A 15869-nucleotide genomic window follows, 5' to 3' on the forward strand; every position below is an offset into this window, starting at 1 on the left:
TGAAGATAGTTGATTGACAGAGGAAATTCACGAAGGTGTATTGAAATTGAAATCTGCAGGTTGTTAAACTTTTATGGTACAATTTTAGATTACGAGTAGATTGTAGTTCATTGACTACTGGAATAAAAGAATCAAAGACAAGCAACGGGCAATTGTGAACCGAGGACATGCAATCTAACGCATCATCTTCTCCCTCTTCCCTTATATGTGAGTATCATCTTCTTCCTTATTTTTTGACAAATCGCCACTATCTTTGTCAACATTCTCCAAAGTACTACTAGTTTCGTTGTGGTCACATTTATCGTGATCTTCTGGAGAGGACATGACAACAACTTCTATGGCTTCAGCTTCTTGGATCGTTTCTGATGGCACTAACTGAGTCATGTTTTTCATCTCTTTACTTTTACCCCATAGAACCATGTAAAGCCCACTCACAATCAGCACTGCTCCAAGCAAACTACATGTTTTGCAAAACCAAACCAAATCATGAATATATGTGAAAGGTCATTAAAACCAAAAACCGTCAAAGTGAATTAAGATTTAGTACCTACCTTCCTATATATAATTTCTCATCCAACATCAAAGAACCGGAAATAGCCACAAGCACAAGCATTAGAGGGTTGAAAACAGACGCAAATAGTGGCCCTCTCATCTGTATGCACCATGCAGTGATAATAACCACTAATCCAGAGGCAACGATTCCCTGCAATAAAATTTAACTCACATGAAAACTTCCTTTTACCACTCATATATATATATATGTAGTTTTTATATAAATAAATGAAATTACAACTTAACAATCATAATTATTATGATTAAAGTAGGAGTATATATACCGAATAAGCCACAGCTAGTAGCCTGATATTCCAACCCAGCTTCCATTGGCTCCAATCCCTCTCCACGCAGACACCAAAAACAGTGGCTTGTATTGCTCCCATTGTAGACATTAGAGCAGTGCTTGAATAATGGCATGGGTATTCTTTGCTCATCTTAGCCTGTGCCACAAGTGGGAAAGTCAAACAACAGCTTCACATAGTGATACACACAAAGAAGTCAGACTAGGACTAGAGGTTCCAAACCTGAATAGTGAGCCACAAAGCAAAAGAGAAGCAACTTGCTATGGCACAGAGAACACCCAACAATTTACTGCCAGAGTCAGCATTTAGTGGTGCAACGTGGGTATTTTGGTGGTGATGTGGATGCAAAAGGTTTATATGGAAGGGCCAAATATCCAATTCTGCTCCTTTGAAAAAGGTCAACAACATTGCCCCACCAATTCCAATCAGTGTTCCCAACACCTTGGCCCTTCCTGCTGCTGCCCTCAAATTTAATCTTTCGAAACTACAGAAAATTTAACGAGAATTAAACAAAATTAGCAATTAAATTATATTACAAATAAAAGTAACTTCAATTTCCTCTCATGACTAATGAACATTTTACAAAAGAAGATGAGGCATAGTGTGGATGGTAGCATGGCAGGTGATGATTACCCGCAGGAGATGGCCAAGACAAAGGTGATGGCTGGAATGAGGTTGTAGATAGCGGACGCAAACGTTGCTGATGTTAAAGCCAAGGACTCGTAGAAAAGGTTCTGAAATAAACTTCCCCTGTAACATCACATAACCATATCAATTTGGTCAATTAATTAATTAATTACAATTGACAATATAATGTACGTACAATATATGGGGCAAAAGGTGTATAATTTACATAACATACCCAAATAAACCACAAAGAAATGCCATGAAAACCACCCTCCATGTCAGCTTTGGCCTCTTATTCCTGTACAGAAGAAAATCAATTTTGGCCAAGTTAATCTGCTGCCATATAAATGCATGTTTGGATTAGCTTTTTTTATTTTTGGAAAAACAATTGCTTATTTTTTATTCTCTCACGAAACTATAAAAAAAAGCGATTATTTTTTCAGAATAAACTTGACCATGTACAAAATTTTAAGTATAATAAATAATTTAAAACACATGAAGATGGGAGCAAGAGATGGACCTCTCAGAAATGAGAGCAAGAGGAACAGTGAAAGCAGATCCGAAAGCGAGACGGTATGCTGTAGCAACCTTGACACTCATTCCATCGTTTATGGCGAGCTTGTAAAGCACATTAACAGCAGCATATGCAATTTGCACTACCACCATCAGCATCACTGGTTTCAACCCATGCAAAACATTGCATATGCTCTTCATCTGTACCATTGTGCTTGCAACTATCGCAAATGAGATTGCAGACACAAGGAAATAGACAGCGATAAAAAACTATGAAGGGGTACCCAGCAGCAGAGGGATATTTATAGTTATATGGGGACTGAAGATGCAGATTCCAAATAGTGTTTCTCATCCAAGGACTGCCGTTATTTACACATTAATACTTTCTTTATTTTTTTTAATGTGCATTTTTTCTTTAAATAACGAAAAAAACCATTGTCGTAACTTAGATATAATGTTTTAAATTTTAATTATAGTGACGAATATTTTATTAATTTTTTCAAAAAATTAAAGAGAACTAATATTATATGATGATTATACCAAATACTTTTTTAAAAAATTATATCTTTTTATTAAAAACAATCATGTTCAAGGTAAATAGACTCAATATGGTTGACAAATCTTTTTTCTTATTAGTATCGTAAATATATTTATATTTTACGTGATATATATTGCAATACTCGTGTGTATATGTATGTTTTTCTAAAATAATATTTAGACAATATTGATTATTATAACATTATCGTCAGTCTTGAGTCATCTTATCTCATGATCTTCCTCTATTAAAGCTACGTTACTATTAGTAATGTTAGGATTAACACGCAGTTAGTCAATATTAAAGTGTGATGGAAACATACCCTTAATCTAAGTTCGTCTTTACGTAAGAAGACTAAGACCGGGAAAGAAGCATTGGTACTTTTATTTGCACGTGGAAACCAAAATATATAGGTCAATCAGGACGTCTTGCCAATTAGACCTTAGGCTTTTGGCTTTGCATTGCTTTACTTATCCTTAAAGCAGACAGATACAGTGGACAGTGGAAGACAAACTGGACCAGCGTTTGTGCGCAGATTACTTGAACCGATTCAATTAATTAGCTAGTGAACGATGGCCAACTATATTGAGGACCCTGAGCATCATACACATACAAGTAGTCTTTCATTGTTTGTCGTTCTTTTGTTATATCATGTCTTAGAATATGTTACATTCAAAGTGATTGGTTGTTATATCATGTTTTAGAATATATTGCATTTAAAGCGATTGGTACGTTCTAAAAAGGATAAAGTTAATTTCCATATTTTTTTATTTTTATTTTTAATCGTGTTTTAATCAATGGTTGTAGCTTTAATGCAATCCTCTCGCAAATTGCTTGTTTTATCATGGCTTTATGAAAAATATCCACGCATCTGACTTTTCAAATTAAAGTCTTGGTATGCTTCGCTTTCATCGGCATGTATCTTGTTTTATTGCTTTATTTATGGAAATTGCCTTGTATCTTCTGCCTTATGGTTTCTAAAATGAAATTGCCCAGTAGATATTTTAAGGAATTGTAATACGGTTCCTATTTTGTATTTTTGTTTGATATATACTTATTTCCTTGTCTCTATATTAATTTTTTTACATGTTTATTTTGAAATTAACAATTGATAACTTGTATAAGATCCTTGCTATAAGATGCTTATATTTAGTAGGTGACTGTATCTCGATTCTCGAATATAATTGAGCTGATTGTACTTTTAGTTTCAAATGAATTCACGCGAATAAGAACACCCTTCAGTATTCACTATTCAGTAAAGTGTTAATCTGTGTCTATTTAGCAAGTGCCAGGATGTGCGAACGAATTCAACTTTATCTGGTACAAGAACGAATTCACCATTAATTGTTGGAGAATAAAATATAATTTTTACTTTGTAATCCACACAAACTGATGGAACAAAAGTTTGATCATATAAATAAATGTTTAATCATTTGCATGTGGTACATTTAACACTGCCTATTAGAAGCGCAGAACTTTCACAGCGGAGCCACTTACCGTGTCTCAGAGGCATATGCACAAAATCGATGGACCAAAGCCTTTAATAAAGGCAAGACCAAATTCCTTATCCTAAGAACGTAATATATATCCACCATATTCCTTATTAATATTCCACTATATAACAATATTATAGCGCAGTAAATACTTTCATTGTTAAGTAGTTAATCAATTACGAATACATTATTAATGATTAGTTACTATGATTAATGGACATCAAATTTGCGTACTTCATATTTATGCAATAATTTCTTATATGACTTTTGTTGTGTTTTATGAGAGATTAGCAAGCACTTTTAAATAATGGTATAAATGAAGTTGAGTTATTTATAAACTTAGAGTTCGATCCGTTGAATGTTTGATTAAGTTTAGTTGTTTAGTTAAGTGATTAAATTCAAATTTAAAGTTATGTTTAATTATGTATACGAGTTAAATTTGAGTTTTGTATAAGTTTAATATATATTAATGGCTAAACATGAATTCGAATTTGTATACATTATCTATATAGTTATAATTTTATTTATTATATACTTAAACATTGTAAATTGTTTATATTATCTTTTATATGTTCTTGGTTTTAATTTTTAAGAGCTAATCATTTTTAAATAAATCATTAAATTTTGTTAAGAAACACTTATCGTGTTCTAGTGTTATTTTTGAAAAAGCAAAAATTAAGTAGTCTCTATAACTATTAAATTATTATTATTATTATTTCACTGTTTAGTATAATCATATATTAATTATAAATAAAAAATAATATTTAAATTATAAATGAGATAAAAAAATAAATTTAGGTTTTATATTTTAAAATAGATTAAATTTAAAACTTAACTCATTTTAAACAAATTAGTCAAATTTAAACAATCTCCTGTAGGGGTGACACGCGCGCGGGAGATACTCTCCCGCTCTCCGTTCCTGTACCCCATAATCTTCGTATGTCCTTGTTCCCAATTCCCGTAATAGGAAGATTTTTCTTCCATCGCTATTTCTCGCTTTCTTATAAATCCTCGTAAATTTGCCTGAAATACATAAAAAAAATAAAAATATCAAAAGCTATAATTTTATATTATTATTATTTTAAAAAAATGTTATATTTTATTTTAGATAAGTAAGTTACTATATTATTTCTATACGTATGATATTTAAAAAGGTTATTTAAATATTTTCATATATAGTCAGAAATAAAAAGAACCCGCGGGACGGAAGAATTGGTCCCTGTCTCCAAATTAATTGGCACTCATTAGTCTTCCTGTACCCTTCCTTTCCTGTGTGTGTTTAAAAGTAAATTTTCAACTTAATTCAAATATACATCTTGACTTAACTCATTTGCATGTTATTCTTGATTCACTGTTCTACGACTTAACTTATTAGTGCTCCTGTATTCCATGTGTGCTCTGCAATGCCTTTAGGCTCGCTTTAAATAAGATTACGTGCAATTACAATTAAAAAAAGAAAAACAAGTTATGCGTCACCAATGATGATGATGAAAATTTTTATCATATTTGTTGGGATTCGATTCAATAAACTTAAAAGAGTATATTAACTTTAGTTTTCGGTTTAAATTTAAGTAATTAATAATAATAAACTTATATTAAAAAACTAATTTTTAAAGTTTAACAAAATTAATAATCTTAAAAGCTGGCAATATGATGGGAGCAGTATTAGTTTTGTTGGTTTTCAGTCGAAAATTTACATTGAAAAGAAAAATGCTAAAATTCCTGGAAAGAGGATGGATGTATCTACCATGATTCAATGAATCAAAGTGGTGATTTGATAAGGGAATAACTTTTAGTGAGAACAATGAACGTGCATGATCTAACGACATATGAACAGAAGTTCCATTATTGCTACACATATTAAACAATTCGGGGTGGTGATTTGAGCTACCATGTCCTACTTCCGATCGACACTAATGACGTACTGTAGCCCCCTCCCAAATAAAAAGGGTAACTCCTCAACGATACCATTGCAATCACAAAAATCCATTATTGTTAACTCAAACACTCTAATTAATTCTATAAACACAGTATATTATACTATTAATATGATATATATAACAGATTATAAAATTATTCATATTTTAATTATTTATATTTTAATCCATGGTTATAATTTTTTATAAAAGTAATACATTTTAATAGTTACACTTTATTGATTGATGGTTGACTATAGACTATAGCACTGCATACTTTACTTTTATTTCTGAAATTTTTTTCTTTCAGTTGCTTTAACTTATAAAAATTATATATATATACACACACACACTAAGAAAAGTTAAAGTTACGTTCATTCTTATATGATAAATAACTTAAATATAATTTTTTTTGTTGATTTAATTGTTAAATTGTAATTATATATTACTTACATTATTTGTATCAAATTTTATTAAAATTAAATATTCATCACATTGTTATCAAAGTGTCATTACTTTTATAATTTTTAAAAGTATATATTACATTATTTTGATAAAAAAATAAGTTATTAAATAATTTTAGATTAATTTCAAATTATATATATAATTTATGTAATTAAATTTTTTTAATTTTATGATTAATTTTATAATTAAATTATTCAATAAGAAGTTATTAAACGAAATAAGAATGAGTACATGTTATACTTAGTATAATTTTAATCCTTTCCCTATATATGTTCACTTTAATTTTGATTATTATTTTTTCTACTTTCTCATGCTTTTCTCTCTCTTCAATTATAATATTAAGTTATATTATAATATTATATATAAATAATAAAATATTTATTTGTGATATAATAATTAATTTATTACTACAATATAAAAATATTTTATTATATATTTCTTTAAATATAATGTAAAATCAATTTTTATTTAGATTTTTATAAAGAAAGAAGATAATCCTTTAAATATTGTTTTACATAATTTATATATATTTTATATTATAAAGTTAATTTCATGATTGTTTTAAGAATTAAATATTAAATAATTTATAAATATAATTTTACTATATTTTCAATATAAATTTTTTAACACAAGATGATGTAGAAGCCCTTATCATTGTCACTGCCCTACAAGAGTCCCATGCAGGGTGGTATTTAGGCCAAAAGTGTTATCGTTCAATCTTCATAACATCTCTATTGACATTTAAAAAATGAGATTGTTGTGGTTCTAACTGATGCTATGTTTGGGGAAGTTTATTATAGGATCTGGGAAAGGAGTAAAGTTCATGGCTTTTCCTCGAATGGTGTGTCCCACTATTAGTCTGGATGGCCATTTCAGAGGAGGAGATCGATGTCGATAAAATATAGTTAATTTTTGGACAACGTTATTGGATTCCAATATCCCATTTTTTTGGCTCCCTTCTCTACAGAGGGAGATGGACGAAGCTGATCTAACCTCTATGAAGAACATAAAATACCTAAAGGAAATGAAGCTTATTCATTATAAAGTGAAAAATAAAAATTTATCTATCTTGGATGAAAAATCAAAACCATTTGGCTGGAATTCTTATCTTGTTTAATTGGAAGCCAAATATTCTTCGTTCCACAAATTAAATTAATCGTATGGAGAGCCAAGGCATTTAGCATGATTCTCTTTATAAACAGACTTTTAAAGCAGCACGATGTAAGTTCAAAATTGTGCCATGTCTTACGGCATTTTATCTACAGAATTGGAAAGTTAAAATAGACGGTCCTCAAAAGTTAAGGATGATAAAAGGATAGGATTCTGCAACTTAGTATTTGGTCCATTAATTGCATTGAAGAAAAATGAACGAGAGGAAAGGGATTTTTGTAAATAACTTTTGTTTGCTTTGCAAGTTTGGAAGAGAGGGGAGGGAAAATAAAGCCAAATCCTCTCCACATTTTTGTTTCAATGTTTACATTGGGGGATTTCAGAATGGAGAAAACGTTTAAAGCTTTTAAAGATTTGATCTCTGCTAAAAACAATCATGGAAAGGAGTGAACAGCCTTAAGTGTGGTTAAATCGATAGTTGAAAAATTGTCAACACCAATATAACAATCAAATACTAGATGCATGGTGTAAACTAAAAAGTAAAAAGAACCTTTTATTTTCAACTGTAATCCCTTTCTCTCTCTTTTAAGCCGATCAATTAATTAGTTTAATGATAAATATATGTTAGAGGAGTAAAACTTTTGTTTGTTTATTTGTAAGTGTCTGCATGCATATGGATTAAATTCAATGAGATAACTCGAGTTATTTGATATATAACGTGGTTTGAGTTCTGAAAGTTTAATCCTAATCATAATTTAGTCCAAATTGTTTTTGGCCCTTGTTAGGGAAGGCACGCTTCTTTTTTATTTGTCATAATAATATTTATTTGAATTAAACTTTATAAATTAAATTAGATCTAAATCTTAAATAATAATAAACAAGGTTTGAGAATAGAAAAATCTATTTTTCAAAAATAGAAAACAAATGGGTTCTAAATATATTAACAACTTGTTAATGGTATGTGTGTTTTTTAGTTTCATATAAATATATAAAATTCATAAATATAAATTTCTAAGAAAGTATTAAAAAATATTAGCGTTATTAAAGAGTGATGAATTCATTTGTCTTAATAACAAGTGTGATAAATAGTGTCTTAGTTGTCAAAATGAATATTTTATTTTATTACATAAAAATAAATTAAAGAGATAAGAGTTCTAAAATTGTTATATATAAAAATAAATCAAAGAAAGAAAACTTTTAAAATTAAGAAATAAATTGTATAAATCAACAACTAATTTTAGACGGTGCGTTAAAATTCAAATTTATAGACGTGATAATATATATTTTAAAATAACGACCAAAAAATTTGAAATTAGGTAAATTTAAATACTAATATTTGAGAAGTCGAAAGTTATGGTATAATAGACTTGAAGCAGAAAAATAAAAATCACGTAAGATTGAGAGGAAAGGTAAATTTGGTGACGTCCTTATTTTTCAGAACTATTTTCTTTCCTAACATCAAATATTTTTCAATTTCATTATGTATATTTTAGCCTTCTATCAAGCTATCGATTAATTTCAAAGCAAATTACAAATTCATGCACATGATTAGGAACTATTTTTTGGAAAACAATATTTTGAGTGTATTAATTTCTTAAAAATTAATAAAAATAAGCTCAATATGTCTTAATTCCCATAACATGGGTTAAAATTTAATTTTGCACAACATTGGAATTTGTACATCATTGACTTGAAACAGAGAACTTGCATGATCGGTCACTTCACATTTTGATTTTATTATGTGAAGAATTTAAAGTTATTATGAGTGCCAGTGAATAAAGTTCTATATCCGTGGGTACACTAGCAAATCCTTTTCTCTTTTCCATTTTCCAGCGGCCAGCAGTAGTGGGCAAGTGGAAAAGGTGGTGTTGGGTCCAACATGTGTACCCTCTATTCTTTTTATTTGTACTTTTTAGGCCTTGGAGATTTCACTTGAACCCATTTCTTCTTTTCCTTTATTTTCGGTGTCTTGTACTTTGTGTTCACTTTTCGATGAATTATCATCATCCTTGTCAACAGAATTGCTCCCACTGTTGGTGTGGCTGTTGTTGTTGTTGCAGTTACCTTTATCATGATCCACCGCATTAGACGCGACAACCACCTCAATTTCTTGAAATTCTGGAGTGATTTCTAAGTGAGTCACCCTTTTTATTTCTTTGCTCTTACCCCACAACACCATGTACAATCCAATCACAATTAGCACTGCTCCAATTACACTAGACATGTTTCAAAAATCAATTCATGAATATGTAAGTGGACCCTGATCATATAAACTAAAGTTAATAATAACTAGGGTATAACCAAGTGCTCTAGGATTTGATGTATACCTTCCTAAGTATAGGTTCTCATCCAACATCAAGGAGCCAGCAATGGCCACAAGCACAAGCATAAGAGGATTGAAAACAGACGCATACAATGGGCCTCTCATCCTCACACACCATGCAATTACAACAATCATTATTCCAGAGGCCACAATTCCCTGCAACAACACCAGCAATTCACGTGAGCATGCATGCATCATTTTATAAATCACAAATAATTTCCACATGTTGCTTCACTAAACCAATACTAATTGCTAAATATGTAATTATAGCATACCGAATATGCTGCAGTTAGAAGCCTAATGTTCCAACCCAGTCGCCATTGGCTCCAATCCTTCTCAACACAAAGGGCAAAAACAGTGCTTTGAATTGCCCCCATTAAGGACATCAAAGCTGTGCTTGAGTATTGACTTGGGTATTCTTTGCTCATCTTAGCCTGCAGTGTCCAATAGTAATTAATTATAGCAAAAAGAGAAAAACTAATCAAATAAAAGTTCACTTATTAATTAAGTAGTTTATCTAATTAACCTGAATGATGAGCCATAATGCAAAACAGAAGCAGCTTCCAAGGCCACAAAATACACCCAACAATTTACTACCAGAGTCGCCATTTAGTGCACCAGTGGGACCCTTTTCATGCAAAAGGTTAATGTGGAAGGTCCAGATGTTAATTTCTATACCCTTTAGAAAGGTCAGCATCATTGCGCCGCCAATTCCTGTTATGGTTCCTAACACCTTAGCCTTGCCCGCCGACGTTCGCATATTTAATTTTTCGAAACTAAGGAAATTCAAATTCCAAACATAAGTTATACAAAAACAATATGGAGTTATATATCTGTAAACTTATATGTCATATGTGGCTTCAACATCAAATAGCTTAATTTGTTGAAATGAAATTGATGAACGTACGTACCCGCAGGAGACGGCTAAGATAAAAGTGACGGCAGGGATGAGATTATAAACAGCTGAAGCAAATGTTGCTGAAATCAATGCCAAGGACTCGAAATAAAGGTTTTGAAATAAACTTCCCCTGTTATGTTATTACACGATCATGTAAAAATAAATTGTTAAACGTTTTACTAACAACACAATTTACAATTAACTATATTTTTATAGTTTTATGGAACTCTTGAATTTAATTTTAGCTTTTAAAAAAATATTTCTTAATAAATTTAAGAATAATTTCTATCATCACTTAATAATAATATGATATACATTTACATATTACATCAGTAACTATTCTGAAATAATATACAACATAATATGTTTATATGCATATCATGTCATTAATACTTATTCATAATTTTTTTTTATTTTTATTGATTTAAGATTAAAGAAATTAAATTAGTTAAAAATTTTGAAAAATTGGAGACACCATTATTTAGATTTGAAAATGCTAACAAAAGTTGATGAGTTTACGTAAACTTACCCAAATAGGCCACAAAAGAATGACATAAAAATCACTCTCCAAGTCAGCTTTGGTCTGTTTTTCCTGTAAATGATAAAAAAGGAAAAACCATATAACCAATTTAGTAATATTGCATGACTGTAGTCTGGTTTGATAGTAAAAAGGCTATGGGTGTGGATATATTAAGAACCTTTCAAAAATAAGAGCAAGTGGAACAGTGCAAGCTGCTCCAAAAATGAGACGGTAAGCAGTAAGCACTCTCACACTCATTCCATCGTTGATAGCAACTTTGTAGAGCACATTTACCGAAGCAAATGCAATCTGCACCATCAACATCATCAGAGCTGGTTTCAACCCATGCACTAAATTCCTTATATCTCTCATTTTTCACACAGGTGTGAATTAATTAATCACCGTCTATTTGTATACTTGTACTAGATATATATATGCGTATCACAACAAGCTGCTACAAAAGTGTTTGCGATTGAGGAAAATAGAAAAGAATACGGAGTTACGATCTTACGGAAGTAGAAGCCCAACGATGGCTTACTTATATAAACAAAATTCTCAGTGGAAAACACTACGATTTTCAAATTCAAAGACGCATGATTTTGTTCCAATGCAGTCAATTTGCTACAAACGCGTCTTGCAACTACCTTGAATCGTGCTTTCATAGCATTTCAAGTTGGACCCTATAACCCTGCGCATAAGGAAGTCAATTAGCCTTTTTTAACCATTTCACAATGCGACTGTATATCATGGATTAATGCATGCATGCTACAGTTACATGGGAGCATGTGTTAGACCTAGTGGTTGCCTGCTAGGAGGGGAGTTTCACGCTTTAAAATTATATTTCAGAAAGAAAATTGCACGTACGCTTTAAAATTACATTTTAAAAAATACTCATTTTTAAATATTATTATTTTAAAATATAACCAAATGATTTTTTATTTTGGCGGTTAATAGTGAATATATTAAGAAAAATAATTTCTATCAGGTTAAGGCTCATATGACGATAAAAGAAAAATGCCTATTGAACTCGATCGTGTGTGTAAAATGTACACCGTATTGATTAGCTATATTGTTGTGCCTATACGCCTACATTAAAAAAAAAGCTGTTTCGATACTTTTTCTATAATAATTTTAAAATAGTAGCTTTAAAAAATATACAAAAAAAGTTATATATCACAGATTTTTTCAAAACTTAAACAAATTATCAAACCTTTAAACAATGTTTTTAATCACTTTTTCCATAAACTGAAGATCAATGAAACTTGTTTTATGTCAAAACTAACTCATGATTAAAATTTAAAGTTTAACTGAAAGAGTAAAAAAGAAAAAAAAGAATTTCCTTACAATTAAAAATAATAAAAACCAAGAGAAAAAGGGCAACCAGTCACAACCTGTAGGAGGATTAAAAGTTGAAACAAAGTCCTTGGGCGTTACTATATTTAGAGTCCCTGTTCAGTGCTACTCTGATTTTTATTTTAAAAGACTATCGCTATTCGCCTTTTCTCTGTTTACTTTTTACTCGACTTTGATTAAGTGCAGTCTCAAGCAAATGAAATTATTTAATTATTTCATAAGTCACTTCTTATTAATAAAAATTGTAATTTCTTACATTCTTTTAGGTTATCAAGTGCTAATGCAGGCACATAGAAATGTTTGTTTTATATTCGGTAGTGCAATGGAAATGTGGAAGCACTCACGAAATTAACGTTTGTTTTATATATCAAGTGAATAAAGAATTTGGATATATGAGATTTTGCGTTAACATATAATATTTGCTTGGAAGATCAGTCAATAAGGGTCCAAACCCACTATGCATTTAGTTATCATTAACATTCGAAAACATCAACACCAGTTGAGTTGAGGGTCAATCGTGGCATAATTCATCAAGTTTTTGTCTTGCTCAGTATTTCATACCCCTAAACCAAAGAATTCTCAGCGCATGGTCATGTAATGTATATAAGTACTTTAGTATATTCTTTGTTAGAGATTATTGCATTTAGTGGAATTATCTCATGCATGACCATCATTAGCTACCTGATTGTAACTCACCCACAGGAAAGCTTATCATAGAAGGACGAACACAAAAGAACTAGCTAGGTACACAATGTTCTATACACAATTATATTTTTAATCCACGGTTACTTAAAAGTTAGATTAGAGTACCTTTATAAATATTCACATCTTTAATCATCTTTTTAGACCTATACCAAAGTTTACCTCCATTATTTTCTAGTGGTGAGATAAGTAGGCTTGTGTTCAAATATGAATTTAAATATATATATCAATGATATGATTTATTTCTATTATCAGTTTATCACACATTTATATATATATATACAAGTTAAGTGTTAAAATGGTGTTAAATTGATGCACTAAATTATCTTAATATTGAACTAATCTGTTTGCCTAAATTAGTGGTTCAAAGATACTTGCAGAAAATATATATTTTTTTGCAAATTAAATGCTAACAAATTCTGCTAGATACTGTATAAATATATGCAATTATTATCGTTTTACGTTTTAGCCTGAATATCTTTGAGGATTCAACTTAATTATTGTTGTTAACTTTTTTTTGATAATATTACATTTTATATATATGTTTTTTTGAAGTATATTATCTCTCTTTTATTCTTACCCCATTCTCTTAATTATAAAAAATTAGAAAAAAAAAGTTATACAAATTCTCTTTCACGTCTCATGCGCAGGCAATTCCATCTTTAAGCACCCAGATTTATGAATTTATTAATACCCACTTAAACTGTTGCATTCAGTGACCTCGCCTTAGGGCAAGTGAACATATAGAAAAAGTGTATTTTCATAATTAATATTTAGAATTGGATTTTAGTGGGATTTTTTAATCAGCACCAAATGTACGGGTTGTTTTCAGTGGGATGGCATCGCTAGGGTTTGAAATGAAAATTACCACTTCCTCTAATTTATACTTTTCAAAAAATTTGATTTGACTCTACTTATCTCTCAATTTACAATCTCTTCAAGAGATTATAATATAACTCAATTTTCTCAAGCTTATTATCAATAAACAAGGCTATAAAATGTCCCACTCACGTGCGCAACTACCCATTAGCCCTGCATGCAATAAAACACACAATTGTGCTGCAAATTTTCTACCTCTTCCGTATGAATAACATTATGCGCGCTCCACCATTGACGTACCATTTTCAATGTCGTATGTTGATTAATTTAATGTGTATCTTTAAATAAGTGGCTTTCAATCATCATCAATTACTAATAAACGCCACGTAGCTTTTGAAGTTGATGAAAAGATGTAGCAACGACGACGCAAATGCTAAGAAGCAGGCAATCGATGCTTTCACTGCTCCACAGTCAAAGTGGGTATGTCTTAAGGTGCCGGCGGCCTTCGATATTACGTTGTTTTCGACTTCATTTCGTCTTTTTCTTTCCAATGTCAGAGGGGCTGCCTCGTTATTTAAAGTCTTATGTTTTCTTTAAAATAATTTAAACCTGTTTCCAAGATATTAAATATTTAATATCTGTTCCTTTAAAACACAACTGATGTTCTTTTATTTATATATTGATTATTAATAACGTACGATCGATGATGTACATGTATATTGTAGGATGAATCATTCAAAAATTCCCACGTTATTATATGTTAAAAAGAAAAGATAAAATTATTATAAAATATTTTTTTGTTCTAAATAAGAAGATCAAAATTATTATATTGTAGGTCAGGCATGCTTACTAATGACTTTGCAATTCATATCTTTTAACATTAAATTGTATTAAAAATTAATTAAAATTAAAAATAACATTTTTGACACAAAGGGAAAGTGTTTAAAGATGCATTGTAAGTGCAAATGGTCAGGAGAAAAGAGTGGAAAGTGGGGTTTGATTTGGGTGGTAGTGCGTTACTTGGTCGGGAAATGCCGTAATGGTTCCTTTTTTCCGTGCCGTGGCAGCCAACAAGAAATTACTCACGCCTGTATCATGCAATCACATGCATCCTCACACATCCATCAATCACAACCAAAAAGAACGAAAAGACAAAGTAAAAGTAACATGCTAGGGAACCAACTCATTACATGATTCACTCACAATGCAATTCTAATTCTTAGATATTTAAATAATATTAATATTTGTTTTTTTTATATATTTTTTTATTGTATCACATTTTTATTAATTATTTTTCTTTTATTCCTAGTCCTCTCTAAATATAAACACGCTATGATTTATTGAATGTAAACCTCCTTAACTGCGATTTCTCTATCACACAAGTGCAGCACAAAAGAGGTGAAAACAGATAAAAACAAGGAAATTCTCTTCATCTTGCGTAACATTATCCTTAGCATTCCACTGACTAGAACCCCATAAAAGCCCAACATATCCTTTCATTTAATCCCATGAAAACGGTTCCACTACGTATCTCCAATCCCTTTCAACACAGAGAAAAATCAATGGGCACTGCAGTGATTGTGGACATTAACTCTGTAATTCAGCAGCATCATACCCTGTTTCAAACCACAATTTACACACGGATAAATAAAGGACAAGACCAATGAATTTAAAGTGCCAACAATTAGATAGGCCACTTTACCAAATCTCTTTACAAATTTATTTTTGACATAAATTT

General features: G+C 30.5%; 2 protein-coding genes across 2 annotated transcripts; both read right to left on the reverse strand.

The window, feature by feature from the left end:
- Positions 1 to 201: 201 nt before the first annotated feature.
- On the reverse strand, positions 202 to 2198 carry LOC113852016 (WAT1-related protein At1g25270-like). The gene is made up of 7 exons (XM_027482277.1): positions 2005 to 2198; positions 1720 to 1782; positions 1491 to 1607; positions 1080 to 1341; positions 837 to 995; positions 552 to 703; positions 202 to 457 (listed from the first exon to the last, which is right to left on the reverse strand). Exons 1-7 carry the CDS (start codon positions 2196 to 2198, stop codon positions 202 to 204), a joined length of 1203 nt encoding a protein of 400 aa, XP_027338078.1.
- A 7230-nt stretch (positions 2199 to 9428) lies between these two features.
- On the reverse strand, positions 9429 to 11629 carry LOC113852017 (WAT1-related protein At1g25270-like). Its single transcript, XM_027482278.1, has 7 exons — positions 11436 to 11629; positions 11267 to 11329; positions 10751 to 10867; positions 10366 to 10615; positions 10115 to 10273; positions 9844 to 9995; positions 9429 to 9732 (listed from the first exon to the last, which is right to left on the reverse strand). Exons 1-7 carry the CDS (start codon positions 11627 to 11629, stop codon positions 9429 to 9431), a joined length of 1239 nt encoding a protein of 412 aa, XP_027338079.1.
- Between the last annotated feature and the right edge of the window lie 4240 nt (positions 11630 to 15869).

The sequence above is a fragment of the Abrus precatorius genome, unplaced genomic scaffold, assembly GCF_003935025.1.
Source record: "Abrus precatorius isolate BTA unplaced genomic scaffold, Abrus_2018 Scaffold10, whole genome shotgun sequence".
Taxonomy (NCBI): Eukaryota; Viridiplantae; Streptophyta; class Magnoliopsida; order Fabales; family Fabaceae; genus Abrus; species Abrus precatorius.